The sequence below is a fragment of the Setaria italica genome, chromosome IX (genome assembly GCF_000263155.2).
Source record: "Setaria italica strain Yugu1 chromosome IX, Setaria_italica_v2.0, whole genome shotgun sequence".
Classification (NCBI taxonomy): Eukaryota; Viridiplantae; Streptophyta; class Magnoliopsida; order Poales; family Poaceae; genus Setaria; species Setaria italica.
This window is the reverse complement of record NC_028458.1, coordinates 454,623-481,553: the sequence shown is the minus strand read 5'-3', so window position 1 is coordinate 481,553 and position 26,931 is coordinate 454,623. Positions and strand designations below refer to the sequence as shown.

Here is a 26,931-nt window from a genome sequence, read left to right as displayed (position 1 = left end):
GCTGGTTTCAAACTTTGACGAGAAACTTGAGATAACGAGACAACCACTAATTCATACATCCAAGCAACGACACCAAACATTACAAATACGGACATAGCAAATAGGCACACAAAATGACCGGTAAATATGCTTATGATGGGACTGTCTTATTCAATCACTTGAGTTGTGCGCAACATGCGTGTTAACCAAACTAACTGCGGTGTTATACAAGCACCACCTCAACAAGGAAACAAAAGCGACTGTCCAGAATGGTGGCCAGGCCAGCCAGCCCTGCCTTTGTGCTCATGCATTCCAAGAAAAATGGAAACAGGTTCCTTTGCTCTCGTTTTCTAACCCGGTCGGACATATATCAACATTCATTCGTTTGCTAAATCGCTACGGGAAACAAAGTGATCAGCTAATAACTTTGGAGACAACTCCGGCACCAACAGTTCTCCCTCCTTCCCTCAGCGCAAATCTTTGCCCTGCATCGCATCAAAACAAAAACATCATGCTCACTCTTTTGCCTCATGCCTCATGATCAACTAATCGGGCTTGATCTCGACCTACAGTTGTACTATAAGAACTAATCCCATATACTTGAAAGCATTAAGAACATGATTCCTACCTGGTTCAAGAGGAACAGGTGATATCAACTCGAAATTTGCAGTCACATTGTCGCCGGGCAAAACCATCTTTGTCTCACCAAGCAACTCAATTTTACCAGTGACATCAGCAGTCCTGAAGTAGAACTGTGGACTGTAATTTGACATGAAAGCTGTGTGCCGACCACCTTCGTCCTTTGTCAGGGCGTATATTTCTGCCTCAAACTTTGTGCATGTCTTTAGAGTACCAGGCTTGCACACCACCTGAAAAAGTAGACGAGATCAACAGAAGAGGTTTCAGGAATTTTAAAGCTGGAGAAACACAAGTTCCGAAAACAACACCAAAATGCTACCTATTAAACTATAAAACGACGTGCAAATATATTTGATGATCAGACAATCAGGTACACGAATTCCCCAATGCTACTTCTCTAGCTTATTTTAAAGTCAGAAATTCTAACCTGGCCACGCTCGACATCACCACGCTTAAGACCACGAAGGAGAAGACCAACATTGTCACCAGCCTGAACATAAGAAGATGCAAGTATAAGACTGAACCAATGAAAAACTGGCAGGACTTGCTTTCAGAATCATTACCTCTCCATGATCCAGAATCTTCTTGAACATCTCAACACCAGTGACAGTAGTCTTCAATGGGCCACTCTGTGACCAAGAATGTATTTCATCAGAATACATCAAGTGTCAGGTTACTGGGTACTAAATTTCAGAAGGAAAACTAGGAAATTAGTGTGCTCAGAATCTGCATTGCATCATCTTGGTACATATCAGAAGAACATTATGTTGTTGAGATTAGTTATTGGCTGGAATATAAAGTCAGCCAAACAGTTTAACTGTCAACGAAAAAGTGGGTTCTAATGTTTCATACTCAGTTGGCACTCCATATTTAGCACGATCAGGACCAAAATGTCGACTAAAAGGAAGCCTTGGGCAGGTCTAAAACTCAAGACATCTTGGTCCCAGTAACTACTAACATACTGAACTTTATGAACCTGTATTCAGACTTCAAAATTCTTACAGTAGGATAAATATTTAATCTTTTGGGCGTGTGACATTATATTCAACACAAATGGATTTCAGGGAATCAAAAGGCATATTCAAACTCACCTGTGTCAAACCTAAGATCTCAACATCTTCACCAGTTTTAATTGTTCCCTGTTCAACACGCCCAGTCACAACAGTTCCACGACCCTACAGATCAAACAAGATTGATATAAAAGTCGGTTATTAGAATAATTGCTCATCAATTTATGAAGATGTTGACCTCCATTTGCATCATAGGTGATGAATGTAGCAATATTGCAATAGTCCATCTAATAATGCCAAAGGTTATTCAACTCATAAATACATTAGAAACTCCACAGCACGAGTAGCTTGTGCAGTGTAAAGCCATATAATTGTAAATAACAGCCTAAGATAGTTTAGTAAAAGGCTGCCCATTTAAGATAGTTTGGTAAAAAGCTGGCCATTTAATAACCCTAACATTGGATATACACCATAAGAGATTTATGAATATAAAAATGAAAAGGAACAATATCAACTGAAACTCTGGCTATGCCGATGAAATAGCTTACAAATATGATGCAAAACCAGAATGTACTGTGTATCCCTAGTACTGAACAATTAAGGCAATGATCTCAGTCCATATGAAAAAATAATACAAGTTGTTTAGGACATCAACTTGGTCACCATAGTAACAATAAGTAGTTGTCATGAAATTTTCAATTCAAAGTGTTCATATTCATGATGGGTCTAGCAATATCGAATTTGTGTTGTCAATCAGCATTTACTGAATTTTTTGCTTCCATCCTAAATACCATACAGTTCACTAGTAGGTTTAAGGATAATTTGGGATCATACGTGGCCAATTAATATAATAGTGGAAGAAGCATTATATATCTAGTTCATACAGCAGTAGTCATAACTCATAAAATCTAATCACCTGGATAGAGAAAACATCTTCTATCGGCATCAAGAAAGGCTTATCAAGCTGCCTCACGGGATCAGGGATGTACTCATCAACTGCATCCATTAATTTCAGGATGGCATTCTTTCCAATCTCATCATTGGTTCCTTGCAAGGCTGACAAGGCTGATCCACGGATGATTGGAATGTCATCACCGGGAAACTTGTAGAAAGTAAGGAGCTCTACAGAAAAAGATGGGATACAAGAATCTCAGAACTGGAATACAAAAAACCATAAGATGGAAAAAAAGGACACAATGTAGAGATATGCATGATAGCATACCCCGAAGCTCCATCTCTACAAGTTCAAGTAACTCTGGATCATCAACAGCATCAACTTTGTTTAAGAAGCATACAAGTGAAGGTACACCAACCTAAAAGCAGAGCACAAGTTAATATGATCAGAACTGCAAAGACAGCATGGCAAAGCAATTTAAATGAGAAACTAAACCTGTCTAGCAAGAAGAATATGCTCCTTTGTTTGTGGCATCGGGCCATCAGGTGCTGACACGACAAGAATACCACCATCCATTTGAGCAGCTCCAGTGATCATATTCTGGCATTTTCACAGAAAATTACTTTGGGTCATAAACAAAAGACAATGAATGTTGGACAATTACTACTCCCTCCGTTCCAAATAGTAGGTCGTTTTGACTTTTCTAGGTTCATAGATATTATTATGCACCTAGACATACATTACAATTTGGAACGGAGGGAGTAAATAATAAAGAGCTCTAGGTCCCTGATTTGCTAGGAGCCGAGGATATTCTCAATGTAACATGCAAACAACTTTCATTCACAGAATCACAAACTGTCCCATTTGAGAGATAAAACATAACTGGTATTTACCTTGACATAATCAGCGTGTCCTGGGCAATCCACATGAGCATAATGCCTTTTAGCCGTCTCATACTCAACATGAGCCTACACAAACATACTAATGGATTACAACTTGGGCTGCAAATAAAGAAAAATTAAAAAAAAATGCATCTGGACCAAACAATTAGATATGCAGTAAGACCCAACCGTTGATATTGTGATTCCTCTGGCCTTCTCCTCTGGAGCCTTGTCAATCTCGTCAAAAGCGATGGCTTTGGCTTTCCCCGCCTCAGCTAGAACCTGTATCGAGGAAACAAACGCAGTTGAATCATCCTACAAGTTTGGAAACCAAGCAAGCATTGAACTAGCACTATGTCTAACGCCTCCAACCTTGGTAATAGCAGCAGTGAGAGTGGTTTTGCCGTGATCGACGTGTCCAATGGTACCGACGTTCACATGGGGCTTCCTGTGACAGATTCAACCGAACTGGAAAATGAATCACAGGAACTAAGAGGAAACGGTAGCCAATGCTACGAATCGACAGAAAGGAATCGCGAATCACATGAATCTGAGCCGAGAAACTAGCGGGCACGAACGGATCTGAGCTGAGGAGTACTCACGTGCGCGTGAAGGTGGCCATGGCCCTCGCCCAGAGGGTCCCGGCCATCGGCGGCGGCTGGGCCGGCGCCGCCGCAGCGGGCGCATCGGGCAGCGCGGCGGGCGCCGAGATTGTGGTGGCGCGGAGGGTGGGGTAGGAGAAGAGGCGGCGGGAGCCGGCGTTCCGGAGCACCGCGGCGGAAGCCATTGCGTCGCGTCGCAGCGGCGGCGGCGGCGGCGGCGGCGCGAGGACCAGAAGAGTGGAGAGGAGGTGGGCGAGAGATGGGTTTAGGGCTTTAGAAGGGGGAGGCGGCGTCTGGGAATGGGGGAGCGGCACGCTGCTCTTGATCTAACCAACCGTACGTTGCTGGGCCGCTGGATTTTCGGTCCGCAACTTGCGGCCCTGTCCGTGGGCCGGTGGGCTATCGATTCTTCTTCTTGCTGTTCACGCCTTCACGGCCACAGAAAAGGAGAAGAAATTACTAATCTGCCACGTGCGAGTAATTCCGCTCCGTCCGAGTCGTCCAGCAGACCACCACACCCACGGCTCCGTACCATCCGTCGCCGCCGGCGCGCGCTCACCAGACGCCAGCCACCGCGATGGCCGCCTCCGCCACGGCCTCGAGGCCTCTCGCCGGGGCCTACGTCCCGCTCCCCCTCCCCGCGCGGGGGCTGCCGTCTAGGGTCGCCTTGCTCCCGCGGGCTCCGCCGGCGGTTCAGGGCCTCACCCTCGACCGGCCCGCGCAGCTCTCGGTGCGAGCGCGCGGCCGGTCGGTGCGGTGCCTCGCGGGGCTCAGCCCGGAGATGCGGGCGACGCTGGACAAGGTGGTGGGGTCGAGCAAGGTGGTGCTGTTCATGAAGGGGACCAAGGACTTCCCGCAGTGCGGATTCTCCCACACCGTCGTGCAGATCCTCCGCTCGCTGGACGTGCCCTTCGAGACGCTCGACGTGCTCGCCAACGAAGCGCTCCGGCAGGGGCTCAAGGAGTACTCCAGCTGGCCAACCTTCCCGCAGCTCTACATCGATGGCGAATTCTTCGGCGGATGCGACATCACCGTTGGTATATATGCGTTCACTTCCTTCACATTTGCCATCGCTTCGAAATTCTAGTTGTTTTTGTGGAAAGATTCGATGATATTAGAATATGAGCGGTGGCGGTTTATCACTGAGGTGCTAGATTTCACAAATGATCAGTGAAAGCTCCATCAGTTTGCTCATGCTGAAGGCATAATTTGTAGTAGTAGTAGTGTCTGCTTGGTTTACACGAGCAGATTCTGCCCCAAACACGATTACTTGATTCAGCTAGAAAACACTTGTAGCAGGTCTTGACGAGGTCATTGGTACAAATCCTTACTCCCAAGTCTTTGCACACCACAAGCAAATGTATCTTCTAAACTCTTTTCACCAGTAAATAAATCAGTGTGTTTGCCATTTGCATAAGCGTCATATGAACCAAACCTTTGTATTTCAGTCCTGTATGTATATCCTGATTTATTTTGTCTATAGGAGGCCAACCAAACCTATTGCTTATTGTGGTTGAAAGAGGTCGGGTAGTGCCATAGCATCACAGGCACGAACCAGTCAGGTTCGTAGCATTCAAGGAAATATTTTATGCTTCCATGTTTCAATAACAAGAAATAAGACCACCCTCAGGCAAACTAAGATTTATGGTGGTCATTGTAATCCAAGAAATATAAGAATGGTGTTGTATGATAGTGATAATCATGGTCTGTCTTGCACAAATTTCCCATTCCATAACTCAAATTGATGACAAGCCATTAGTAATTCCTTCGCAGCAGTATGAGTAAAATCAGAGTAGTAGCTCAAATTTTTTATACTGATTCCATGGTTCATAAGCACAAATCCCATTCCTGCACCACCCATCATACTTTTCCCTCTCCAAAACCATTGTGCTGATTGTATCTAACTATCTGCATGAGCATGACTTTGAATACTATCTGGTTTGCTGTTTTAGACTGTAGGGTTGATGAACATGCTGCTCCTTCTGAACACCTACTTGTCTAGTTGAACACATGAAGTCATTGTTAAAAGTATGTGGGATGCTTATGTACTGAAGTTAAGTTGAGTGGTCTAAATTTGCGGTACTGAACTTGAGCCAGAGGAAAATATACACAAAGCGCAAAAATCTGTAAGTAGAAAACACTCCACATACACTGTGCAAATTCCTGTTTGCATTCATATATTTTCGTTATTTCAGCCCATTTCAGATAACTGTCTTCAAAAGATTTTGCAACCTCACAACCCATCCATTCAAAAAAACTCCTGACATAGTTGATAGTACTTGTAGAAACATTGGTTAGAAAGTAGATAGGGTACACCTTCACCCCAGTACTGCAACATATCAAGCAACTGAATTCTGTGTATGGGATATGTTTATAACGATTCAATAATGGCTTTTATCTCAGTGTTTCAGCTGAGCTTAATCCGAACGTCGCTGTTTATTTTTGCAGAGGCATATAAGAGTGGAGAACTGCAGGAAACTTTAGAGAAAGCGATGTGTTCTTAGAGACCATTGAACCAGGAGCACACAACATACAATTAATCAAAATGTTGTAGTATTTGCTGTAAAATTCAGGCATGTTAAAGAACTGAAGATGCTCAGTGCACTTTCATTGAAATAAGATTTTCTGCAATTTGTGATTTTAATCGTACAGTTTCCATTGCAATGTTATGCTACTGGATTGTTTGTTCCATTCAACTCCCAGCATGTCCAAGCAATTTACAGCAAACTGTTGCACCTGCTATTGCATATCATGTTGCTCACGGTTTTACCTCTTCTGTAAAATCAGGTAGGCCAGTTTGAGCTTGAACATTTTGTAAATTTGCAACACGAATAAGGTTCCCACTTGTTGCCAAATGTATTGTGGGTCCAGGCTATGACATCGTGTTTCCTAAAAAAATGCAGGGAAACTGAGATGAATCGAGTAGCATTTTATTTGTGAGAACATTGATTCAATTTAAATCGTCTCTGTAAATGGCCGTTCTTTCTACTCCAAACTCAATAAGCTGGATCTAGTTTTCAAGACAGGTATCAGATTGCAGATCTAAAGGGTTCAAACAATATTCAGCAAGATACACGAGTTAAGCAAATTGGAGGACAGTGAGTATGCCCCCAACAACAAATAGTATTCATAGTATTGCTGTTACAATATCTCGATCGACGCATGGCTGGCTACCAAGGGAACCTAAAAAACGCGCCAAAACTTAAGCTTTCAACACCGCCTTATGGATCATGGTCTCCTTGTGTATTTGGTGGCAGCTCTTCTCAACAAGATCGAGGAGCTTCTCAAGGTTCATTGCCCATGAGTTGAGAACTCCGTTGCTGTCTTGAGCTGTGCGGAAGCTGACAACTCCCATCGGCCTGTCGATCTTGGCAATCAGCGATTTTGAGTTCACCATGTCTGAAAGATGCTTCTCTGCCTCCTGAAAGAGGTTGCACAGCCCCAGTTAGATACTACATTATAAATGCCTAAACTACAGTAGGTGCTTGTCACGCATTGTTAGAACATTAATAAAGACAAGAAGCCACAGTTGGGATCACAAACAAAGTACAACATCGCACAAAGGTGGATAAATACAAACCTGCAAACTCAGGCAGAGAAGATCCGCAAGCCTCTTCAGGGTGATCCTTGCATAATACTTGGAGACAACCAAGATATTCTGAACAGAGCAAGAATTCAGATTCAATAGACAAATATAAAGCAAAATAACTAAATAAACATTGACCAAACTAAGCAATACATGCTCAATGACCCTCAGCTTCAAATCTTCTGGAGCTTTGGCACCCAAAGCTCCTCCCTCATTCTCATATTCAGATTTAAAGAATTCCCACAAGCTAGTCCACTGAACAACCTCCATGGTAACCAGCTGCTTCAGCAATAATCTATTTTTTCCCATCCAAACAGAAAAGGATAAATGGTTATTAAGATATAAGTCCGCCAGGAGTTGAGTCTACAATTTCGGAAACAAAAAACTGCACCTGAAATTTGGGATCTCAGATAGGTTTTTATCCTCTAGGGTAGCGTTGAGAAGACTTGATTGCATAGGCTCATGAGGAGCCAGCACCAAGTACCAACAGATCTTCCTAAGAATCTGCAGAGGAATTCCAGTTAGGATGGGAGGGTAGGTGTCAGGGTGTCTGCGCAAGTGTGTAGACAGAGAAAGATACCGGTATCCACTTTGCTGGATCCTCCTTTATAGCAGGAATATCATAAATTGCCTTGTAACAGCGGCAGATTTCCAGGTAATCATTGTTGTGCGAGTAGTATCTGGGAAGAGACAATGAAGAATAATGATTTGCTCCAATAAGAAACACAATTGTGAACCATAAACAGAACAAAGAAATTGGCACATAATTTGGGGAGCAGATGAAATGAAAAGCAATTTCCACAGTAACAATGGTAATCAAATAAAAGGCCATGGTGCATCGATCTAATAGAGCAGAAGCATCACGTACCGAATCATGTGTTCATAGTAGATGCGCTTTAATTCTAGGAGGGAAGGTATTTCTGCAGGAGCATCCTGAACAATATTGTCACCTTCTTTTGGTTTCTTTTTTTCCTTTGATGGATCTGCTTCAAATACTCTAGTACTGATTTTCCTGGATAAAATTTGAGCTCGGACATAATCTTGACGATCCAGACATAGCCGGACCTGTGACAACGATAGCAGTAAGTTTTGCATGAATCAGCGTGTGGTAGCAATTTGAAGTGTTATCATCATGGATTGGCATAATACCTGCTCGAGAATGAAAGCAATTTTCTCTGTCTTTGCCATAGAGCCAAATGTTTCGACCTGATAAACAGCTTGTTAGTCCATGACATAAGTCATAGATTGGGAGAACTGAGAAACTATCTAAAGAGTGACAGAAACAATGTCACAGAATACGGAAGTACATGTACTCAATTTTAGTGCAGTGAGAACTTACAGCAACTTCTTGCATCAAATCAGCAGCCTCATCGATCTTTCCCTGCTCCTCTTTGATTTTTGCAAGTCTTTTGATCAGTCTTGCTCGCTCTATCTCGACATATATCTAGAATACATGCACAACTGTGAGATTACACACACGAAGACAATGAATCTGAAAGAAATAACGAATTACCAAGATGGAAAAGTTCTCACTTTGCCAGCAGAGACGCTACTCAATGTTTTGATTAGCTCAATGCGTGTGTCCATGTCTGGTGTCAAATCAATGTACTCCATTGCTTTTTGAACCATGGCGGTAATGGCCTGCGATAAATAACATAGACAGTGAGGTAAGTGTATAGTAAACAAAAATAAAATACTAGCAATTGGAATGCATAGCCTCCCTTGCTTTAGATACATTTATCAATATATAATAAGTAAACAAATAAACAATGATGGCATATGAATCTGACAAAACAAGATAGTAGAGTGAAGCAAGTTGTACTGCTTTGGCACAGTATATGCCATAAGCAGACATTTTATTCTTTTTCGAATCAATGAAAGGGAGTAAAGAACTGCATACTGTAATGATCTAATAAAGCATTCTGGTCATGGGCAAAACATTTCCAGAGGTGATTGTGCATAAGACTCGAAATCTGCCATATATATGTCCAAGCAACTATAGCATCCATGAATTTGGACACAAAGAAAGATCAAAGAAAACTGCTTGCAGTTAAACTATAGGATTGTGGTTGTTCGACAATGCACAGGACCAAATACATAAGATAATCCCTATAAGTGCAAGTCTTCATTGATCTTAGGAAAATAATTACCCTCACAAACAACCAAATGGAAACATTTCAAGAGAATCACATCAGCATACATCGCAGTACGGCCATTGATGATGGCTTGCAGGCTACAAACCTAAGAAATGTACTGCAGAAGTAAGACTAGGAAAGGCAAAGTGTATGCATGCTTGAAGTTTAACATGGAAGAATGATGACAGGAATGGATGTACACAGGAAAACCCAGCATTATTAGGTAGAACCACATCAAAAGACAAGATGTCGTAAAATAAGAATGGTGCTGCAGCAAGGAGTAACAATGTTAGAAATGTAAAATATAATGCGTTCCGATTGTTTGCAGTCCTTACGGATGCAGCAAAAATTATTAGGTGAATAAACCATACTCCCTTTTAACCATAAATAGTTTAAACAGGCAACTTTGATTCAGAAATCTTTCTCGATTCCAGCTTCTTTTTAACAGACAATTAGTTCAACAGATGTTCAGATCAATACCTGAACATACAGTAAACGCCAATAGCATGGCAACAAATTTACAGCAGCAACATACTTCTTTAGTCACTTCAATTGCATGTGTTTTGAAGAAAATTTGATGTTCAAACACGATTCGACCATGTACAAGTAAACTAATTGCTAAGCCACACATCCAATCAAAAGGTCTGATAGTAGACATAATACAGTAGAAGACATAAGAGAAGGGAGGTGAGTTCTCGCGAAGCCCAACCTGCTTGAGCTGGCCTCTCCTCTTCGAGAGGAGAACGATCTGGTCATTAAGTGTCTTCCACGCGCCGGCCTTGTAGCAAAGCTCGACGATGTCGATGACGGCCTTCCGCGTGCCGGCGACATCGCCGGCCAGTCTCATCTGCTTCTCGACATTCAGGAGCGACTCTATCGCCGCATCGAGGTTGGTACTGTCGCCCTCCTGCACCCATCCATCAACAGCAGAGTCAGGTCGCAGCTAGATCGAAACCCTAGGGGGGGGGGGGGACGCGGCATGGCGGCCGGCCCAAACGGCGGGAGAAGGGACGGAGCGCGGAGAGACGATACGGGGACGGAGAGCATGGTGGGGGATATGAGACCGACGGGGCGCTTACCATGGTCGGGATCGCGGGGGAGCTAAGGCGGAGGAAGACCGAGGCGAGACGAGGCGGCGAGGGAGAGATCTGTTCGCTTGCTTAGCTTTACTTGCGAGGGGAGAAGGTGGTGGTGGCTGCGGGCTGGCTATTATTTTATCGCTTCGGGGACGGAAGCTGGTTCGGTCACCTGAAGCGCGCGTCTGTTGGGCTGGAGCGGGCTGGGCTGGTTGCGAGGAGTTTTCCAGTTTGGGTCCAAACCAAAATCCAGCCCAACGACACGTAGACCTGCGCGCACCTTCTCGGCCGCGCTGCTCGACCCTCGGACTCGGCTCGACTCGACTAGGGTTTTTCGTCTCCCGGCCTCGCCGATTCCCTCCACTCTTCTCCCCGTTCTTTCCCAAGCCGCGGCCGCCGCCCCTCCCGCTGCCGTCTCCCTCCCGCCATGGTCAGGCTCACCGCCGACCTGATATGGAAAAGCCCGCACTTCTTCAACGCCATTAAGGAGCGCGAGCTCGATCTCCGAGGTAGCTCACTCGCCCACCGCCTGATAGATCTAGGTTTCTGTGATTTTGCTCTTCGAAAGCTTACACCCTTGCCACCTTCACCTTCGCTGCAGGCAACAAGATCGCCGTCATCGAGAACCTCGGAGCCACCGAGGTGAGCTCCGCCGGCTGCTTACTTTACCTTTCAAATCCTCTATGCACATTTGTATTCGCACACTACCTGCGAGATTATTAGGTACACAATGCACGCTGCCCTGTGATCTATGTGCTTGCTAGGGTGTGGTTCGATTCCTTGTGAATTTACTAGCAATGTTGGTGTGGGATTCTGATATGGCAACTCCCAGTCGTTTGGCCATGTACTGAAATTCTAGAAATTTTTACTTTCCGTCAGTATTGCTTTCACTGTTGAATCCCAGTGGCCTTAAGTAAACAGATTTGGTTGTTTAAGTCATCTATCAGACAGGTTATCCTTGGCATATTGGGTGTGGGCACTTACTTGGTGGGTAAACCATAGAAGTTGAGTTTTGTGTATTGACTTGCTGTTTGGGAATTCTGATCCCAGCGCTCTGCAGCTTAGTGAGGTAGCGAGGAGGTTAATGTATCGAAAGGCCTTGTATCTTTTTACAAGAAGTCTATGTCTCAGTGGTGAATGGAGATGCCTGTTGTACATGATCATAGTTTTTGTACTTGGAATCTTAGTGTTTTATTTAGTCGAGCAACACATCTTTGATCAGCTATGTACATGCCTTCTTCCGTGGAACAATTAACGCAGTGGCATGTCTTCTTGTTTCCGATACTGTTTATGACCCTCTATTTTCATTTGAGGGGTATAAAGAACCTGTTTAATTTTATTTGTGTGTGCTAATGCCCATTCAATACCTGTTGCTCTGGATTACCCACATCCTGGTTGTTTCATTTATTTGCATAGATCATTTGATATTTGGTTATTTGAATTAATTGGAATTGGAAAATTAGTTTTTAGAACTCATCTGAAATAGTTGTATGGGTTCCTTCTCTAGCTTTTCTTAACAGCATCCCTTTTCATTCCTCTCCAGGACCAATTTGACACGATTGACTTGTCAGACAATGAAATTGTCAAGCTTGAAAACTTCCCATACATGAATCGTCTTGGCACTTTACTAGTTAACAATAACAGGATCACACGTATCAATCCCAATCTCGGTGGTAAGAGAACTACTGCATTCTGTATTTTATGACTCCGGCTATCTGTTCCACACCCTCACTGTTTTTATCTTTTTCCTTGGATTTTCTCATGTAGAGTTTTTGCCAAAGCTGCATACTCTTGTGCTCACAAACAACCGTCTGACAAACCTTGCGGAGATTGATCCCCTGGCATCTCTTCCAAACCTACAATACCTCAGCTTACTGGATAACACTGTAACTAAGCAGCCAGACTACAGGCTATATGTCATCCATAAATTGAAGCATTTGCGTTTGTTGGATTTCAAGAAAGTGAAACAACAGGTTAGCAATGTCATTTAGCCTATGAAGATGCTGAAATGTGATAATCATTTGAACTCGATGTTTTGTTTCTTGAAAATCTGACATACAAACATTCTTATGCATTACTATAAAATGCTTCTGTTCTTAATGGCTTATCCGTAGTTGATTTGTGTTATTAATTACTTAATCTGTTAGTGTTAGTTTTAAGACATGAAAAACCGTAGGTGCTCTATTGTTTACCCTTTTTCCGCATTGCTGCCACATTACAACCCTAAACCCTTTTTCCACATTGTTAATAAGTCCAGGTGATGAAGGGGGGTCATATCTAATCTAATACAAACCACCAGTTGTTATGCTAACTCCTCCATATCATCATGTCCAGAAACAAACACTGTAGAAATCAAAGTTACAGTAGCAAACAATAGTTTCATCCTTTTGGTACATCACTCATCCTATTGGTACTCTCTGCATGTTTGCATTAGTGCGGATGGGACTAGTAGTTTAGTTAATTTACGTTCAGCTACAATTATTGTCACACACTCTTTTTTGGAAAACATAAACCTAGAAAGAACCTGCATTGCTGCTTGATTAGTTGATTTATTGCCCCACAGGTTGTTTATTCATTTCCTTTGGAATGGCTCCAAATTATGTTTTGGAATGGACCACGGCAGTGCTGGCAGCAAAAGGGACAAACAAGCAGCTCTTTTGACTTTGTATTTTCATTAATTAGATGCATGCACACCATGAGCTTTGGCTGACATGTTTTCCCATTGTCTATGTCTAGTCTATATAGCTGTTCTTTCTGTTTCTGAATCTCCCTTCGAGATATCTTTTCTGTTTTGTAGGAGAGAGTTGCGGCAGCACAAAAGTTTCACTCGAAGGAGGCAGAGGAAGAGGCAAAGAAGGTACCTGTTAAGGCGTTTACTCCTGGACAGCCAGATGCTCAAGACACCACAGAGGTGCAGGGTCCTAAAGTAGTTGCTCCAACTGCTGAACAAATCACAGCTATCAAGGTACATGCGGTTTCACACAATACTATAAATACACCATGTTCATGTGCTTAATAGTTTAACCAGGATCCTGTTAATTCAGTTTTTGCATTGGAAATTCTTTCCAAATAGTTTTTGTGTAGTGTTCAGTTTGTGTTCCATTTATGTTTGCGACGAATGATAATTTCCCCTGCATGTTTCACTCAATAGCTCTGCTTGTTTTATCTGCTAATGATTGTTGTATATTTGTAGGCTGCTATTGCGAATACCCACACTCTTGAGGAAGCTGCAAGGCTAGAGAAGGTAATAACTTTGTTCTGATGCCCTTTTTTTTCAGTTTTGAGCTTATAACCGTAGCTGATAGCTTGTTTGTGGATCATGGTGGTCAGGCATTGAGCACTGGTCAAGTTCCTGCCGAATTTGCAATGCCCAAACCTGATGCAAACATGGCTGAAGCATCAGAGGAAGCTGACAAGATGGATACAGATGGGCAGAACCAAGATAGTGAGGCTGATGGGCAGAAGCAAGATGACGAAAGCACCCCAATTCAAGAGGTAGTGTATCTAAGTTTCTTCATTCCGTCCCATACTAGGCAAAAGCACCCCTTGTTTCCAGTAATTTCTCAATGGCTCTGTTTATCTGTATCTCCGCAGGATTGAAGGCATGCGGATATGGTGTAGGACCATTATTTGAGTTAGGTTTGCCAGTTTTCGTGGGGGCAGGGGAAAAAGAATCGTTGTTGAAGTTGCAATGTACCCTCCCAGGATCGCATGCCTAGCGTCAAGTATTTATGTACCTTGTGGATGCTAACAAGAATTTTCAATAGGTGGTACTGCTCGCTGTGTTGAGGAGAGAACAGTTGATTGTTGTAAACTATACGGTCGTGAATGTTGGCGATCCTTTCTCTTTCGAATGTAACGCTTCGGTGACCGATCGCAGAGATGTTTTGTTGCATCTCCTCCTATCTGAAATTGTTACGGGATTAAATCTGAAATCCCTGTTGAGTTTAGGCTGATGATGATCATTTGTTGCTGGATGTATCATGGTGACTTGCTGTTGAGTTTAGCCGGGGTGGTCTCAAATTTTAGTCCAGGTCAAATTGCAAGTTACATGATTTTTGCTATGCATATAAATATAGATACGTAGATTTTTGCTATGCATGTAAATATAGATACGGAGATTTTTGCTATGCATATAAATACAGATAGATACGTAGCAAAATTTTTGTACGTACCTAGGAAATTTTAGTTAAAATGATCTACATTTTCACTAGAAGGGATTACCGTTTATCCACAATCACTATTGGAGGCAAACTTGCATGGCTGTGCAGTGCCATGCAGGCAATGGCTACAACGGCCATCGCTTGAGGTGGAGAAGAAAGACCTGACGCCGCCGGAGGTGGGGAAGGAGGTTAAAATGAAATCTCCAGTTGGACGTGCGTTTCGCGTGATGAATTGAGTCGCGGACCCGACTTGGGTTTGGTTCCCAATAAACCACCCCACGTCGGACTCCGGACCCCTCCACGTTTGTCGTGTCCGCCTCCTCCCCGCGCCACGCGTCGAGACTCCCCTCCGCCATGCCGCCGTCGCCGTCCGCCGCCTCCCGCCACAGCCTCGCCTCCTACAGCGACACCCTCGCCGACTTCCTCGATCAGTGGAACTCCGTCATCCTCGATGTCGCCTCCATCGCCGCCACCTTCGCCGTCCTCTTCCCCAGCCCCGAATCACACCCTAAACCCCTTCCCGCCGCCGAGACCCAGCACAATCCCGCGCCGGAACCGGCGGAGAGGGAGCCCAGCCCCGCGCCGTTACCGGAGAGGGTGCCCGAGCCCAATCTCCCGGGGGAGCCCCAAGGCCCCGAACCCAATGCCGTACCCTCGCCGGAGCGGGAGCGGGAGCTCAGTCCCTCGCCGGAGCAAGAGCGGGAGCCCAGTCCTTCGCCGGAGCAGGAGCGGCAGCCCAGTCTCGCACCAGAGCCGGAGCCGAAGCCCAACCCCAAGCCCGCACCCGAGCCCGAGCCCGAGCCCGTGCCCAGGCCCGCACCCAACCCCGTCCGCGCACGCAAGGACGGCGACCCATCGGCGGCGGAGCTGGAGCTCAGGTGCAAGCAGATGAACTTCAGGGAGCTCCGCCGCTTCGTCACCGCCCACGTGCGGGACCGCGAGTGGCTGCGCAAGGTGGGGCCGGCCGCGCTGCGCCGCGCCGAGGACCCCGCCTCGCTCGTGCTCCGCGCCGTCGGCCGCTACTACATCAGCGCCGAGAGCGGCGACGCGGAGGCCGCGTGCATGCTCCTCCTCGAGCTCTACGTGCGCGCCGGGTGCCCACGCCCCCCGGGGCAGGGCCACGGCGAGGCGGCGGAGCTGCGGCAGGAGGCGCGCGAGGCGGCGCTCACGTGGCGCAGCCGCCTTCTGCGCGTCAGCGGCCGGGTCGGCGACGCCGGTGCTAGGGGAGCCCGCGGCCTCGCTTTCTTCATGGCCGCCTTCGGCGTGCCCGTCGAGTTCCCGGCGCAGGAGCTGTACGAGCTGTTGGTTGCTGCCGACATCTCGGCCTGCACCAAGGTGCTCAAATTCTCCAAGCACTTTGTGAAGAAGATGCGGGGTGAGGGAATCTACTTCATCTTCCGCTAAACCCAATGACATTGGCACGACTAAATAAATTATCCCTGCTTCGTTCGTGCCTAATTGCAATTCCTCTTCTCTTGCAGATGTTGTCGTCGAAATGATAAATAAGGATATGCATCTTCAGGCAATACGCATTATCCTCGCATTTGAACTTCAGAATGCTTTCCCCGTTGAGTCAACACTCACTCACATCATGGAGAAACTTGACCATGATAGGAAAGATGAAAGTGAGGGGCAGGCATTGGTATGATTGTCATCTTTCTCATACTGCATTCTAATAATTTAGCAAAAGGAGACTCATATGCACATGGTTCACAGAATTTTATGTTTGGCCTGGCGACTTATTTCCATTAATTTGTATATAGATTCCATAACCACTATGTGACGTGTTATATATCTAATCTTCAAGACTTTCTATATGTTGCAAACCTTATTCTTAGCAAGTACATTTAATTATTTCTGCACAGGCGCGTGACGAGGAAGAGTTAACTCTTTTGAGGTCCATTTCCAAATGCATGGAGAATCACAAATTATGCCCCTCAGAATTTCCTAATTTTGCTGAGAGGATTGCGTTGTTAGAAGAGCGTGTTGGGAAGCCAAAACAAGCCTTCGCGGGAATAAAGCGGAAGAGAACAATAGAAGAGGACTGTGTCGAGTAGAATGCATACTAGTGGGTTTAGCGTTTAGCTGCTTGTAATGCGCATCAGCTAATTCTCTTCATACCAGATAGAATCAGCATCAGGTGCACATAACGATCCTAAAATCACTGGATCAAATAGTTTTAGACCTCCAAATTACATGTGGACTAACCAGCATGTTGTAGGCATGTAGGAAGTCTTCCTGTTATCCTTAACTGGTGAACTCCACAAGGACAGATCATATGCGGTTCATGAGGCCATTTAAATCATGGAACCTAGTAAGACACAAAGAAGGTTATGTTGTTTTGGCTAAACATGCTTATGATAAGCTTGACCTATTTTGCTATTTCCCTAGGTAAGTAAACCCACCTATTTTAGGTTGTTTGTTGTAGACAGATTTAATTTGACTTGGGTTTAAATCGAGCATCATCCTTGTTTTCCTTATGAATATCAGTTTGAGTATCAAAGAATGATCAATTTGACCTGGCCTGATATAAATACATCATAAATGGTTTATTCTAGCTGTTTGGTTTATTTCTTATCATTTATTCAATATTACTGTTGGCATAGTTACATGTTCTAGCATTTTTATTAAATTCAACGGGGCTCCGATGACTCAAATCATACTGTTTAAGTAGCGTTTGAAATAATGTGAAGCACCTTTTCCCATGGGAGCATGCTATGCATAAGTCCTGAAGTATCACCAAAACTCTTAAGAGCAGTCCCAATGGGAGAAACCAACCTAGTTTCCATAGTCTAGGATATTGTATTAAGAAATCATCCTTCACAATGCAACTTTTTTATCTAGAGTCTAAACAAAAATTCAACCAATCATTCTCCCTTCTAGTACCAGATCCTCTGTGCATCATGTAAAGGAGCTCGAGTGATGGGTAGCAGCGGTGCAAGCGCAAAGGATCTGGCAATAAGTAAGAAGAAACTACTTGGGTCTCCCCAATGCAGATTCGCTAGTTTCTTGGCTCATTGGGATTTCCTCTCTAAGAAATGGTTTCTCTCTCTCCATAATAAATCTACTGCCACATCAGCAAATTGCTTAGTTGGCATGACAATTAAGAGGGATAGAAACTACCATCAATGTCCCATTGGGACTGCCCTAAACCGGACACAACATCTTTGGTTTCCGTGTCCTATTTAGCTTAATGCATCGGGAAAATGTGATATTTCAGGACTTATGATGCAAGAAATGCTACGATACTATTGGAACTTTGATTATCTGTTTTGAAAAATTTGCTTGAAAGGGATTGACATCCTAGCCCTAGAGAAAAGAAAAAAATTAATGCATCGTTGAGATTTCAATTTTGAGTAATTTTCCTTTCTGAAAAGAAGGGCGCCAGTTGTGTGAAGCATTTCTTTTGGATTCCACAACCACCGCGTGCTGTGTGTTGGGAAGAAAAGAAACCCAAGGGAGAAGATGGTCAGCATAGCTTGCCAACGTTGGATGGGCTTTCAACGGTTCAGATCAGCCAAAAGCGAGCCACGGTCACTGAGCACACCTGCACCACCACCCCACCAACTCGAGTCCAGCCTGGTGGCCGTTCACTGAGACACGCCTACCCAACTTGACCTGAGCACCCCCACGCCGCAGCCCATGGAGTCCGCCTTCCTCGCGCGCCCGCTCGCCCGGCCGCTCCGGGCCTCCGCGGCGCTCCCCCGCGCCTCCCGCCGCCCCACCCGCGTGGCGGTCGTCGCCGCCGCGGCGCCAGAGCGGAAGCCACCGGGCGCGGCGGCGTCCACCACCAACTACGTCGTGCCGCTCGACGCCGCGCCGTCCGGGATCACGCGCCCGCTCGTCGAGATCCTCCGCGACCTCAACAAGCGCGTTCCGGACACCATCGTGCGACCCGCCTCACGACGCGCCTCCGCCTCCGATCCCGTCGTCCCCTGGTAACGCCAACTACCTGCTCTATGCTGGGTTTTCGCTCGGGATCCGCTTCCAAGCTACTCATCTCTGCTGAGTGCTGAGTAGCCGTTGCAGATCTCAGTGTAGTCAGTTAATTAAGCTGTTAATCCATCCCTAAATTCAGGTGGATCATCTCATTTCATAATAATCTTACAAATCACCAAGCTTCTCCCTGTCCTGATTGTTGATGGCTGTTTGATTACAGGTACCATGCCAACAGGATGCTCAGCTTTTATGCTCCAGGTGAGGCTACGATCGAAACCCATGCTGTCAATTCTCACTGCCTTTTGTGTTCTTGTTACAACAGAGGCTAGTTAGAACATCACCATTTCTTTGCCCGTTACTTTTTGAACTGCGCATCTAGATTTAAACGATGCTGCATAGTGCATACACTATACACTGTTATGCTTTCATTGAACTTGGATAGTTGTAATAGAACATGGAGGGTGGGATGAGTAGTACTAGTATACATGAGCTGCATATGCAGAATTTTGAGTGCCAGCAACAGTCCAATGTGTTTTCAACATTTGCAATTGATCCTCTTGTACAATTGCACCAGCTCCTTGCTCCATCGATGCCGTGCCTCTTCTCTTCACCTCAAATGTACTGGTTGTGCTTCATGTGCCAACTGTTTGCCCTTTTAAATTTACCTTGGGTTACTCCCTGTGTTCAGGTTGGTGTGGAGAGATCCGTGATGTTATCTACACTGACAGTGGAAAGGTGACTGTGATATACCGTGTGACAGTACGAGGAACAGACGGAGAGGTACCTCACCATCATCTCCATTTGTTATAGTTCTTTGCTATCTGTATATGGATGCAACAACTATCTTAGCCACTCTCGCAGTCACTCGTTAACTTATTGTGCAAGAGTGTCACAGTTTCTTTCTTTCTTTCTTTTGGGATATCTGGGGTTGGGCCTAAACTCGAGTGGGAGGCTGGACTGGCCATTTGATTTTCATAATGGCTGTTAGGTTGCCACGGAACTTGATTCAGATGCTTCACAAATTTAATCTTAGTTTGTGCAGGCTTTGCCTGTTTTCGCGCCCAAGGTGTAAGCTACATTGCTTTGTTGTTTTGGGGCACTAGTAAGAACCAATCATACCTGAGAATTTCAGTAATGTCTGTTTCCTGAATTCATAATTCTACAGATATCCAAACATTAGAATATGATATGGTACATGTTAGTTCATACTTATATTAAGCAAAGAGGACTTAATGCTTAAGGTTCTGTGTTTGAGATGTGAATTCCCTGGAGCATAGCTTTTCTTCCAGTGCATGGTACACCATGCATGCACACCCTCTAATTTTGGAAACTGCCTTGTGCAGTATAAACTTCGGTTACCAAAGCAGTCTGTTGAAGGAGAAACTGCATTGCTGTGCAGGCATCACATGGAACTAACTAATCACTCGCACACTAGAACAATACAGTTGTTTGAAAGTCTTGTCTGAACTGTCTCCACTGATGCAGGTTCATAGAGAGGCCGCTGGAACAGCGTCGCTGAGTGACGCACGGTTTGATGATCCCGTGGCGGCGGCAGAAGAAGCCGCGTTCTGCAAAGCCTGCGCAAGGTTTGGTTTCGGCCTGTATCTGTACCACGACGACGAGACGCCGTAGCGGGTCCGCATCCGTCCTTTCTTCTGCTTGGCTTCTCGCCAGTCTATCAAGTTGTTGTGGTGGCGCTGTGGGGGTTGATCAGCTTGCCGAGTCATCTCCAATTCTCCGTCCTGATGGTGATGGCGCATGTATCATCCGTGCTGCTCAACTGTAAATATGAGGCGTATCAAGTTGCTAATCACTCGAGCTGTTGTACAATGTTGGTGCATTAAGCGTGTTGTTTGCTCAATTTGGGACACAGCCTTGCAAATATTCAGTGAAATTGTATCTGATGCTGTGTATTATGCTATTATGAATGTGTATGCATTATTTTTTTACCACAATACAATACAATACCCCATCCCAGACACTGGTAGCGCCACGAAGTCAGAAGTGAAAATGGCAGTCGAAACGAAAATGTGCACGCGAGTCGTGCCCATCCATTTTAGATTTCACACCGATGGTGCCATCGCACTAGGCGCCGTCGGTTGGCGTGCTCGTGCCGGGAGTAGGCGGGCGTGCGTGCCTGCGTGCTGCGGTGCGGTGCGGCGCGACTCGGCGCACGCAAAGCAAATACTGGCGGGGACGCGGGCGGGACAGGGATTATCTCTCCTCTTCCTCTCCCAGGAGACGCAGGCCACGCCCTTCGGCTCGCTGCCCCCCGCCGCCTCGTGCGGTCCGCCGCCATGGCCGACCCGCCGCCGCTCAAGAGGCCCAAGCTCGAGAAGGACGACGACGACGACTCCGCCTACAGGCCCCGCCCCTCCGCCAATGGCGCCGCGCGCGTACCCCCCGTCGCCTCCGCCCCATCCTCCGCCGCGGCCAGCGGGGAGCCGCTGGACGACGAGGACGAGGACGCCATGGCGGAGGAGGCGGTCGTCGCCCTCATCGCGCACCGCGAGCGCGACGTCGAGCGCTGCAAGCTCAAGCTGCTCCACTACCAGTCCCTGGTACGCCCACTTTCTTTCTCCCCTTCTCTTGTCTCCTTCCCCCTTTCGCGATGATGATGGTAGTTGTGATCTCGATGGTGGCCGCCGCCGCAGCTGGACACCGCGGAGATGAAGCTCGCCGAGGCGCAGTCGCGGCTCGCCCGATGCCGGGATCCCAGGCCGCCGCCGAGCCACACGGAACCCAAGCCACCGCCGCCGCCAATTAAGAGGGAACCCAAGCCATCGCCGCCGCCGCCAATCCAGAGGGAACCCAAGCCGTCGCCCCCGCAGCCGCCGCCAGAGAAGAAGTCTCCCGCGCCCGCGCCGCAGCCAGCGGCGAGGCCGTCGCTTCTCATCCCTGGGACCAACAACCGGCCTGCCCCGCGCCCAGAGCCCATGCCTGGGTTGAAGAAAACCGCCGCCCCGTCGTCCTCTTCATCACCTGCGGCGCCGCCGCCGCCGGAGCGGTCAAGGAAAGAGGAGAAGAAGCCCAAGAGAAAGATCCGTACGTTCTACAGCCTTTCCTCTTTAGGAGAAAAGTAGTTTTGCCCAACGTATGATCATTATTGATGTTTGATTTGCTATACACACCTCTCACCTGTGCGTATCTGGTATTCAGAAGAGAAAGAGCATCAGAACTTGATCCCCAGTGTCAAGAAGTCATCTGCAACGGTGCTTAAATTTCAAGGTGGCACTTTGGTCTCGAGCCAACACAAGAGGAAGCTTAGGTGTCTTGAGCTATGCCCTGCTAATGATCAGCTTGTTGTTACCAGGTAAGTTTCATGGGATATAGTAAATATGCACCATGAATGCACCAACTGTAGGAAAAAGTCCTGCTAACTGATCAATCTTCTGTTCATTTTATTGAAAGTTTTTAGCGAATTTGGTGTAGGCTATAGTTCACGGATGATCATGCAATGAGAAGCTCAAAAAAACTATTAGTGTCACCTTTGGCATCTTTGGCATCATTTCTCCACCTCCATAATTTTTAATTGCTTCGACCTGGTTGCCTGCAACAATTCACGAAAAAAAAAGTTATGTAATGTCAGTCTACAAGCACAGGCTCACAAAGCAATCTTCTTCCAAAGTTCCAAGTTGGACGCCTGTACTTCTTTGTGAAACATTTTTTTTTTGTGGGCAGCACTATAGGTTTGCTGGTTTAGAATTGTAAACTGGGAGGGCAGACTAAGTTCTCAACCACCGTTCCGATAGACATCTTAGCAAAATGAAATAATTAATTTTAATTACCAATGATATGAGAAGTTTGCTTAAGTTTTCCAAACTTTTAATCTTATGGTTTCTTGTGATGCAGTGCGTTGGATGGATTGGTTACTTTGTGGCAGGTGGAGCCAAGAGGGTAGGCATAATGTCACTCTTTTCATCCCTGCTAACTTTTTTTTAACTTAGCTTTCAAACATATTTCAGAGATATTTCACTAGTTTTTTAAAATGGTAGTGAAATATGAACTGGGTAAAGTGTGTGCCCAATGACACTTCCAATGAGCTCAGCATAAGTGGTTATAGTTACTTGATGATGAATTGAAACTTATGGCTTTGCCAAAAATTAAATCCGTACTTTATATAAGTCTTAATGACTGACTCAGCAGTACTTAATGAGGGTTTTGCATTAGGTTAGTAGAATTGTGCCAACAGGAGCCTTAGGGTTCTCGAAGACACTAAGTAGATAATAAATGCATACACGAGGTTGATATCAATAATTAATTACGTGGATTTAAGTATTTCATTTATGAAGCTCAAGTGTGGATTTTTGCAGTTAAGACTTAAGTGCCCACCTTAGCGCATGTCTACCTTGCAACATTCATTAGCAGAAAAGGCAATTTAATTTGCTCCCTGATACTGTTTGTCTCTTGTTTCACTTCTTGCATCTCCTCAACACTTACATATTAAATTCAGCAGCCCAGGTTCAGATAACCAAAATGTTGTAATGCTCTGGGACAAAACTGAAAGTTCAACACAGTTAGTGGCCAAAAAGGATGTGCCAACACAGTACATGTGCCATGGGTAACACCACTATGGTCAAACACCCAACAACTCTCCTTCAACATGCGGCAGCAAAATTTTAGCTTATTGTTTTAATTAAAGTGAACTTGGTATGGGCGTGACGGCTGATATACTATTTTAACATGAAATGACCTTAGCCTTCTGAATCTCGTAAAATATTTAACTGTCACCGGATGGGCTAGGATTAACATGTCAGCCAAGCGGCATGGCTGCTCCATCCAAGCAAGGCAGCAATAGTGTGATCTTGTCTGCTAGGTTAGTTGGTTTCTTAGTGATTTGTATTGGCATATCCAGTTGTGTGGCTGTTTAAAGGAGCCATGTACTCGTGAGGAGGCAGGCTAAAATGGATAAAATTTGAGTAAAGATACAACATGCTGGAAGTGTATGATTTTTTCTTTATGTATATGGTATATCCATGTTCCATATCAGTACTTTTTGAAGGAAAAAATGCTACAATCCCATCACATGTGATGTAAAAATGTCAATGCTAAATTTATATACCAGTAGTGCAGGTAACTATAAGGACTAAGGAGAATATAGTTCTCTGTGATAGATCCACCTATTGTTTGAGTACATTGTACACTTTAACTTGAAATGGTTGGGGAACCACCCTGATGCAAAGACTGTTTGCTTTATTGAAAAGGTAAATTTTGTTGGGTGGGTATCACCGTATCATTTCAATTTCGCACCATGACAATTTACGTTATTGTACTCGCAGACCTTCTATCTCATTTCGTGGCAAAACAGATTGCTTTTCCCCAAAGCATAGATGGCCTGAAGATATAGCTTGGCATCCAGATGGTGACACAATTTTTGCTGTATACACTGCTGATAATGGTGATTCTCAGGTTTCAATGACAAACCTTATATCAGGACAGGTAAGGCCTCTGTTAAAACTGGTGCATTCCCTTACATCCTGCTACACAGCTTTCTCTATTCTAGGAGCAGTTGTTAAAATGAGACTAATAACAAATTCTGCATATCTGATTTCAAACAATTAGTATTTTTAAATAATATTGTTAAAGGGAGGAATTTGAGAGATGGTTCTTTTAATTATTCCTGTTCGTGCATTTACTTAATCCCTGCAAATTATAGTTAGGAGACTGAATTTTTTCTTTCTTTTTGTTCTATCAAGTGTGATGGGAGAAATGATTGGATGCTGATGTGGTGTACCTTTAATTAACCAATCGTAACTTAGCTGTTCTTAAATGACTATTTTCATGCTATTCTCCTGTTTTCACTTGTAGGCATCAATGCCTTAATGTGATTTGTTGTTACGGTGATATAACCTTGAAAGAATTGGTTCTGTTAACCCTAGGTTTACTTTTCTATGCCTTATTTTTGTGAGTAACAGATGATTTACTTTCTTGAAATATTACTAAAGGGCGTTCCACAATTTTTTCCCTGTACTGAAACAGAGGAAGGTTACTTTCCTACCAGAGAAGCCTCACACGAAGGGAATCATAAACAACATCAGTTTCATGCCCTGGTCTGATGCATGCTTTGTGACCGGGGGAAGTGATCACGCTGTTATACTTTGGGAAGACAAAGATGATTCATGGAAACACAAGAGAGTGCACAAGGATTTCCATTCTTCCGCTGTCATGGGTGTTGCTGGATTGCAACAGAAAAAAACTATAATATCAGTTGGCTGCGACAAGAGGATAATAGGATTTGATCTCTTTGCTGGAAGGACAGAGTTCAAGAACCTAATTGATAGCAAATGCATGAGTGTATTAACAAATCCATGCGATTTCAACTTATACATGGTGCAGACAGGGTAAGTATTTTTTTTCTCAAACACGCAAGAGAGGAGCTGCGGATCAATATGTTAAGAGGAAAAAGGGGTTTAGAAACCCCAAGTAACATATAGGTTTAGGGGCCCTGTACAGAACCCCAAAAAAAAAAACTCACACAGAAACAATCACCTTTTAACTAAATAGCCATGACCAGACCTAGACCAGAAACACCAGCTAAACTTGCAAGGGTACTAGGGCGAGGAGATGAGAAATTCCTCGAGCCCCAGCCAAACTCCACAAGTGCAGTTCTTCTCTTAGCACAGTTAGAACTCCATTCAGGTTAGGTGGATCCCCATTGAACACACAGCGATTGCGATAGTTCCAAACAGACCACGAATGCTGTTTCTGGATTAACGCATCCATTTCATAGTTGTAATCTTTAACCTCTTAGTCATCTCAACCTATTCTTGCATTATAACATAGGAGGTCAATGTACTGCTGAAGCTCTAGTTTTATGAAGAAAAATCCATTTTAGTTTACATACATAGTTATTATGTGGGGTCCTATGTGCATTGTGCAATGTTTGTCAGTTGTGCTCGTTTAATGCATGGGGGTGCATGCTTAAAACAATCTGTATGTTTTCTCTTGCTAACAGGGCGCCAGGCAGTCAGCTCCGCTTGTTTGACATCAGGCTTAGGCAGACTGAGGTTCATGCATTCGGTTGGAAGCAAGAGAGCAGCGAGTCTCAGTCAGCTCTGATTAACCAGTCATGGTCTCCTGATGGGTGGTACGTGTCATCTGGCTCTGCAGACCCTGTGATCCACATTTTCGACATCAGGTATCATGGCCAGAAGCCGTGCCAGTCTGTTCAGGCACACCAGAAGCGAGTGTTCAAGGCTGTTTGGCACCAAACATCACCATACCTGACCTCCATATCATCGGACCTTAATATTGGAATCCACAAATATTCATGAAAGTGCCATCACGTTCTGGGCTGATTTTGCTGCCTAGAAATGGCTTTTGCAGTGATATAGTAATGTTCCAGAAAGACCTGGGAAATTTGTTTCCCTAAAGGAGGAGTTTGTACTGAACTTGGTCAAAGAGAAGTAGAGGATCTGTTGAAGAAACAGCAAAATCAGCCCACTTTGAGCTAGTTTTGCTGGCCCTGCTAGGCCCTTGGGTTCCGGTGTGGCAGACACATGCAGCTGAAGAGCCCCACAGTTGGAAGTTTTGATCCTGCTGGTTGAAGCATTTCCGCCTTTTGAGCTGCTGCGACTGGGACTGCTAGGCTGTTGTGTTCTCCAATGTGCCACTGCCAGAGTGGCAAGCATCTGAAGACGCTTCAGCTGCATGTTTTGCCCTCATTTGTCACTTCATTTTTGCAGTGGTTTTACCCTTGTTGGGTGGTTTACAGGCCATCTAAGGCTATAGTGTCAGGTGAAAGGAAGTACTAGTTAAAAAAAAAACACTAATGCATACGAAGGTGCCTCCGGCTATATTTTGTATTCTGTATTACTATAGTGACAGTATTCTGGCACCTGGCGTTCTGCCCCCGCTCTTTTTATCGCTGGGGGTTCTTTCATATTTGTATCATGCCAGAGGGAGTGGGGTGTTCCCTGATTTGGCATGTCACCTATCTTTTGCCGCACTAATTCTATCAATGTAGTGAAGGCTAGTAATAATGCGCACTTGTATACTCTCAGAAAGGGGAAAGAAAACATAGTCA

General features: G+C 45.0%; 7 protein-coding genes across 11 annotated transcripts; 5 read left to right on the top strand and 2 right to left on the bottom strand.

Annotated features, from left to right (window-relative positions):
* Positions 1–101: 101 nt before the first annotated feature.
* On the bottom strand, positions 102–4,301 carry LOC101778500 (elongation factor Tu, mitochondrial). Its single transcript, XM_004980970.3, has 12 exons — positions 4,007–4,301; positions 3,777–3,852; positions 3,594–3,686; positions 3,417–3,491; positions 3,019–3,123; positions 2,851–2,941; positions 2,545–2,750; positions 1,710–1,793; positions 1,182–1,247; positions 1,046–1,108; positions 608–848; positions 102–464 (listed from the first exon to the last, which is right to left on the bottom strand). Exons 1-12 carry the CDS (start codon positions 4,189–4,191, stop codon positions 394–396), a joined length of 1,356 nt encoding a protein of 451 aa, XP_004981027.1. The 5' UTR covers positions 4,192–4,301; the 3' UTR covers positions 102–393.
* Positions 4,302–4,457: 156 nt separating this feature from the next.
* Positions 4,458–6,697, top strand: LOC101778905 (monothiol glutaredoxin-S7, chloroplastic). Of its 3 annotated transcripts, none has more exons than XR_001163006.2 (3): positions 4,458–5,043; positions 5,959–6,132; positions 6,455–6,697. XR_001163006.2 is itself a non-coding variant. In XM_004980972.2 (3 exons), exons 1-2 carry the CDS (start codon positions 4,584–4,586, stop codon positions 5,543–5,545), a joined length of 516 nt encoding a protein of 171 aa, XP_004981029.1. In that variant the 5' UTR covers positions 4,458–4,583; the 3' UTR covers positions 5,546–5,568; positions 6,455–6,697. The 3 variants fall into 3 exon arrangements, 2 of the variants coding, with proteins under 2 accessions (XP_004981029.1, XP_004981028.1); XM_004980972.2 differs by lacking the exon at positions 5,959–6,132 and adding an exon at positions 5,490–5,568; XM_004980971.4 differs by lacking the exon at positions 5,959–6,132 and having other exon boundaries at positions 4,469–5,043.
* Positions 6,698–7,017: 320 nt separating this feature from the next.
* Positions 7,018–10,952, bottom strand: LOC101778101 (26S proteasome non-ATPase regulatory subunit 12 homolog A). The gene is made up of 11 exons (XM_004980969.4): positions 10,807–10,952; positions 10,437–10,634; positions 9,126–9,233; positions 8,932–9,036; positions 8,742–8,798; positions 8,461–8,657; positions 8,173–8,272; positions 7,984–8,096; positions 7,746–7,887; positions 7,587–7,664; positions 7,018–7,427 (listed from the first exon to the last, which is right to left on the bottom strand). The coding sequence occupies exons 1-11, from the start codon at positions 10,807–10,809 to the stop codon at positions 7,209–7,211; spliced, it is 1,320 nt and encodes a 439-aa protein (XP_004981026.1). The 5' UTR covers positions 10,810–10,952; the 3' UTR covers positions 7,018–7,208.
* Positions 10,953–11,113: 161 nt separating this feature from the next.
* LOC101777686 (U2 small nuclear ribonucleoprotein A') lies at positions 11,114–14,760 on the top strand. Its single transcript, XM_004980968.4, has 8 exons — positions 11,114–11,312; positions 11,405–11,445; positions 12,347–12,476; positions 12,571–12,776; positions 13,601–13,768; positions 13,997–14,047; positions 14,134–14,298; positions 14,398–14,760. The coding sequence occupies exons 1-8, from the start codon at positions 11,231–11,233 to the stop codon at positions 14,401–14,403; spliced, it is 849 nt and encodes a 282-aa protein (XP_004981025.1). The 5' UTR covers positions 11,114–11,230; the 3' UTR covers positions 14,404–14,760.
* A 153-nt stretch (positions 14,761–14,913) lies between these two features.
* Positions 14,914–18,173, top strand: LOC101752584 (translation initiation factor IF-2). Of its 3 annotated transcripts, none has more exons than XR_002675789.1 (4): positions 14,914–16,341; positions 16,448–16,608; positions 16,832–17,106; positions 17,196–18,173. XR_002675789.1 is itself a non-coding variant. In XM_004986059.3 (3 exons), the coding sequence occupies exons 1-3, from the start codon at positions 15,321–15,323 to the stop codon at positions 17,021–17,023; spliced, it is 1,374 nt and encodes a 457-aa protein (XP_004986116.1). In that variant the 5' UTR covers positions 14,914–15,320; the 3' UTR covers positions 17,024–18,173. The 3 variants fall into 3 exon arrangements, 1 of the variants encoding a protein (XP_004986116.1); XR_002675788.1 differs by having other exon boundaries at positions 17,188–18,173; XM_004986059.3 differs by having other exon boundaries at positions 16,832–18,173.
* Positions 18,174–18,584: 411 nt separating this feature from the next.
* Positions 18,585–20,873, top strand: LOC101777266 (DNA repair RAD52-like protein 2, chloroplastic). Its single transcript, XM_004980967.3, has 4 exons — positions 18,585–18,904; positions 19,126–19,163; positions 19,594–19,685; positions 20,391–20,873. Exons 1-4 carry the CDS (start codon positions 18,609–18,611, stop codon positions 20,535–20,537), a joined length of 573 nt encoding a protein of 190 aa, XP_004981024.1. The 5' UTR covers positions 18,585–18,608; the 3' UTR covers positions 20,538–20,873.
* Positions 20,874–21,202: 329 nt separating this feature from the next.
* On the top strand, positions 21,203–26,787 carry LOC101776859 (U5 small nuclear ribonucleoprotein 40 kDa protein). Its single transcript, XM_004980966.3, has 7 exons — positions 21,203–21,466; positions 21,560–21,950; positions 22,065–22,218; positions 22,758–22,802; positions 24,185–24,344; positions 24,885–25,246; positions 25,861–26,787. Exons 1-7 carry the CDS (start codon positions 21,203–21,205, stop codon positions 26,177–26,179), a joined length of 1,695 nt encoding a protein of 564 aa, XP_004981023.1. The 3' UTR covers positions 26,180–26,787.
* Positions 26,788–26,931: the final 144 nt, after the last annotated feature.